The 3,272-nt window shown below is 44.7% G+C and overlaps 1 protein-coding gene across 1 annotated transcript; it reads right to left on the bottom strand.

Annotated features, from left to right (window-relative positions):
• Positions 1-1,304: 1,304 nt before the first annotated feature.
• LOC147639606 (uncharacterized) lies at positions 1,305-2,382 on the bottom strand. The gene has a single exon (XM_086772175.1). The coding sequence runs from the start codon at positions 2,316-2,318 to the stop codon at positions 1,617-1,619; it is 702 nt and encodes a 233-aa protein (XP_086628301.1). The 5' UTR covers positions 2,319-2,382; the 3' UTR covers positions 1,305-1,616.
• Positions 2,383-3,272: the final 890 nt, after the last annotated feature.

Below are 3,272 nucleotides of genomic sequence, written 5' to 3'. Positions count from 1 at the left end.
TGCTTGTGACATACATGTGATTGTCGTGCGAGTCCAAACAACTCTATATTCACATGACAGCATGTGCTGACAGTAATTGGTTAAGAGTATGTCCAAGTAATAGTTAGGTCCATTGTACATATATATTGGGCAAAGGATTTATTATTTTTGATACCTTAGACTTTGGACAAAGGTTACTTGAGGTAGTGCTTAAGCATTGGAGTTGGCATCAGCTGTTCTCAAAGCAATGTGAAGCACGTGCAAGCCATAAGTCTTGTCAAGCCTTTCATTTATATTAGGCTAGGAAAGAGGCCTCTCTCTCTCTCTCTCTCTCTCTCCATGAGATTAGAAACCATTTACATTGCATTGACATAAATTAACTTGCCAAACCGCCTCTACTCATTATTACTTCACAACTTACATCAATTCACCGATTCACCCAACTACAATTCTGATAATACAGTCCAACATGATTACTTCCAACGAAGCACGTTACTGCAAACTTGTTCCTCAACCACAACTAGGTGTATAGGCATGAAAATCCTTATGTAACTTGCCCAACTTTGCTTAGATTAGTATGCGTTATCTTCCCCTTTTAGGGGATCTGGTCATACACAGCTAACTTGCTCTTCAATCTTGAGCTTGCAGCCACAGGAAAGGAACTCCCATTGTGGGTTCTGCGAAGGGCTTTGAATGGAAGGCCAAGCACTCTCAAAGGTTTTAAACATGCAAGAGTACTTTCTATACAAAAAGGCCCAATAACATCCTTCTCCGATATGCACACAAATACCAGGCTCTTTGAAAAGTTGCAACTGCCTGTAACAATACAATAGGCATGATGAAAAGTGTCATACTAGAATAGACTAATATACATTTGAATCCACAACTCAATCTTTTTGAAAGGGCCCATGTGCACAAGCGATAAATTAAGACTAGCATGTTCTCTGACATCCAAGAAAAAAAAACCAAACTAAGCACATAAGGGTAGTTCATTGACAAAGGCATGCAGACGATGCTAAGACAGATTCACATTAGAAGTAGATTGTACCGCCTTTGGGCAGGCAACCAAGCCAACTTTGGGTGGGCACTCTACTACAGAAGGATCTACTCAAGGGAGTAAAGAGAGAAAAGTTTAAAACTTAACCTCCTTTATAACACCCACTGCAGCACCTCTGAGCTATAGTGGCCCATAATGAATACCGAAGAAGGTCAGTGAAGTAAGACTTAAGTTCAGTGCAGATAGGTCCGTGGGAATAAGGCTTAAGTTCAGCGCAGTAGCTCAAGACACAAATGCTTAACCACATCAAATTCCAAGAGAGAAAAAGGAAGCAAAGATCACAGCACACGTTCACTACAAATAAAGAAGCTTCATTACATAACATAGCATTGAAACCCTGTTCGTCTACAACTACCCAATACTAGACAGGTTCTACTAAGCTGGAGACAAATAACACTAACTACGGACATCTTCTGCTTCATCCATAGCAGCACCAAGCCATGAACCCTAAACCTCACAATGAACATACACTGCAAATTCATTGAACCTTCACTCCAAAAGTTTCATAGCATGTATAAATATGAGGACAACGACCTCCTTACATTGCTAAAATCCAAAATGGCCATTGTCATCCCTTCTCTCACCGTCTGCGAGGACGACCTTGGTTCTTCTTCTCATTCTCAAAGTGGAGACGCATGCTCTCAATCGTTTTCTGCTCGCTGGGTGGAGCGAACTCAGGCTTCTTCACCGACACGATCTCACGGCCAGCTCCACCTCTGCAGACAATACGGACAGTAATCTCCTGGCCTTCCTTAAATAGCCTCTGCAGGATGGCAAGCCCACCAGTAAACCCTAGGTCTTGAGCAGGGAGGTAACCGATTCTGCCACTGGGCAAGGTGACGAAGTACCCCACAGGCATGACTTCCTTGACGATAGCTTGGTGGGAGTTGGGGTCCCCCTTCTGCATCATCTTGGCAGGGTCCATGTCTATGCGGCTAACTTCTTCTTCAAGATCGAGCTCGGAGACAGAAGGGCGGGGCTCCCGTCTGTAGTTTCTGCGAGAAGGCCTGGAATCGTAGGCGGAGCTCATAGCAAAAGTTTTAAAGGACCTCAGTGTAGAAGAAGGTACCTTGTCGTGCGAATCAAAGGCGAGCCCCGCGGCGAGGTCACGTTCAGCCATAGCCAGGCGGCCAGAGCAGCCTCCTAGAAAAGAAGACGAAGACAACCTGCGCAGGGCGACGTTCCGGAGAGAGCCACTCCCGTTGGCTATGGAGGTGAAGGTCCTGAACGACGTCATCGTGGCTGTGCAGACCTCCGGAGCAGTAACAGATGCAGAGCTCATCGTGAGGGAATGGGAAATGTGGAAGTCTTAAGCCTCTTCACACTCGTCAAACGTAAACCCTAACCCCCTCGTCGACATAAAAATATACCCCGAAAATATCTCCCCTCCTTGAAAATATCATAGCTGCCACTCGGATCTAGGGCTATGGCAAGACTTTAAAAAAAAAAACTCTTCTTCGTCTTATGGGTCTCAAGATGGCTGGTCATGACTCAATCTATACTCTCGGAACAAAGCTTGTGAGAGAACTAGCGAAGTGATGATGTGTGACCTCTTACATTTGGGTACCGTTCGTACATCGGGGGATGCATGTTAAATCGTCATGTATTAGGGTGGGAACTTGCAGAAGGGGGGCAGGAGGGAATAACGGCAGGGTGTGAGGAGACATTGGTCATGATTGTGCTCGAGGTGAGGGGATGACATCCTCAAAAAGATGCAAATTCTTTTTTGAAGCTAATGGGATCACAATCAGGAGGCGAAGCAACAAGCATCCTTGGTGAAACTTCGTATTACTGAAGCGACTAGAGCGAGAAGTGAGCAGGCAAGGCATGAGACCTTATCAAGCTAAGGAGACAACTCTTTTAAGATATCCACATTTTTGCAGCATGAGTTTTGTTGAGATATCAAGCTCAACTGACATTGTAATGTATGGGGGTGGGATCTTGTAGAAGGGGGGCAGGAGGAAATAAAGGTAGGGTGTGGAGACATGTAGTGAGGAGACATTGATGACAAGTGTGCTTAGGGTGAGGGGATGACATCCTCGAAAACATGCAAGTTCTTTTCTAAAGCCAATGGGATCATAATCAAGAGGTAGAGCAACACGCATCCTTGTGGTGAAATTTCGTATTACTAAAGCTACCACAACGAGAAGTGATGAGATCTTATCAAGCCGAGGAGACAACTCTTTTAAGATATCCACATTTTTGCAACATGAGTTTTGTTGAGATATCAAGCTCA

The sequence above is a fragment of the Cibotium barometz genome, chromosome 3, assembly GCF_041138505.1.
Source record: "Cibotium barometz isolate CiBa-2024 chromosome 3, ASM4113850v1, whole genome shotgun sequence".
Taxonomy (NCBI): domain Eukaryota; kingdom Viridiplantae; phylum Streptophyta; class Polypodiopsida; order Cyatheales; family Cibotiaceae; genus Cibotium; species Cibotium barometz.
This window is presented reverse-complemented; position numbering and strand designations above follow the sequence as displayed.

What these genes read in the sequence shown, in the direction of transcription:
- LOC147639606 (XM_086772175.1), bottom strand. Translation starts at nt 2,318, where the DNA reads ATGAGCTCTGCATCTGTTACTGCTCCGGAGGTCTGCACAGCCACGATG.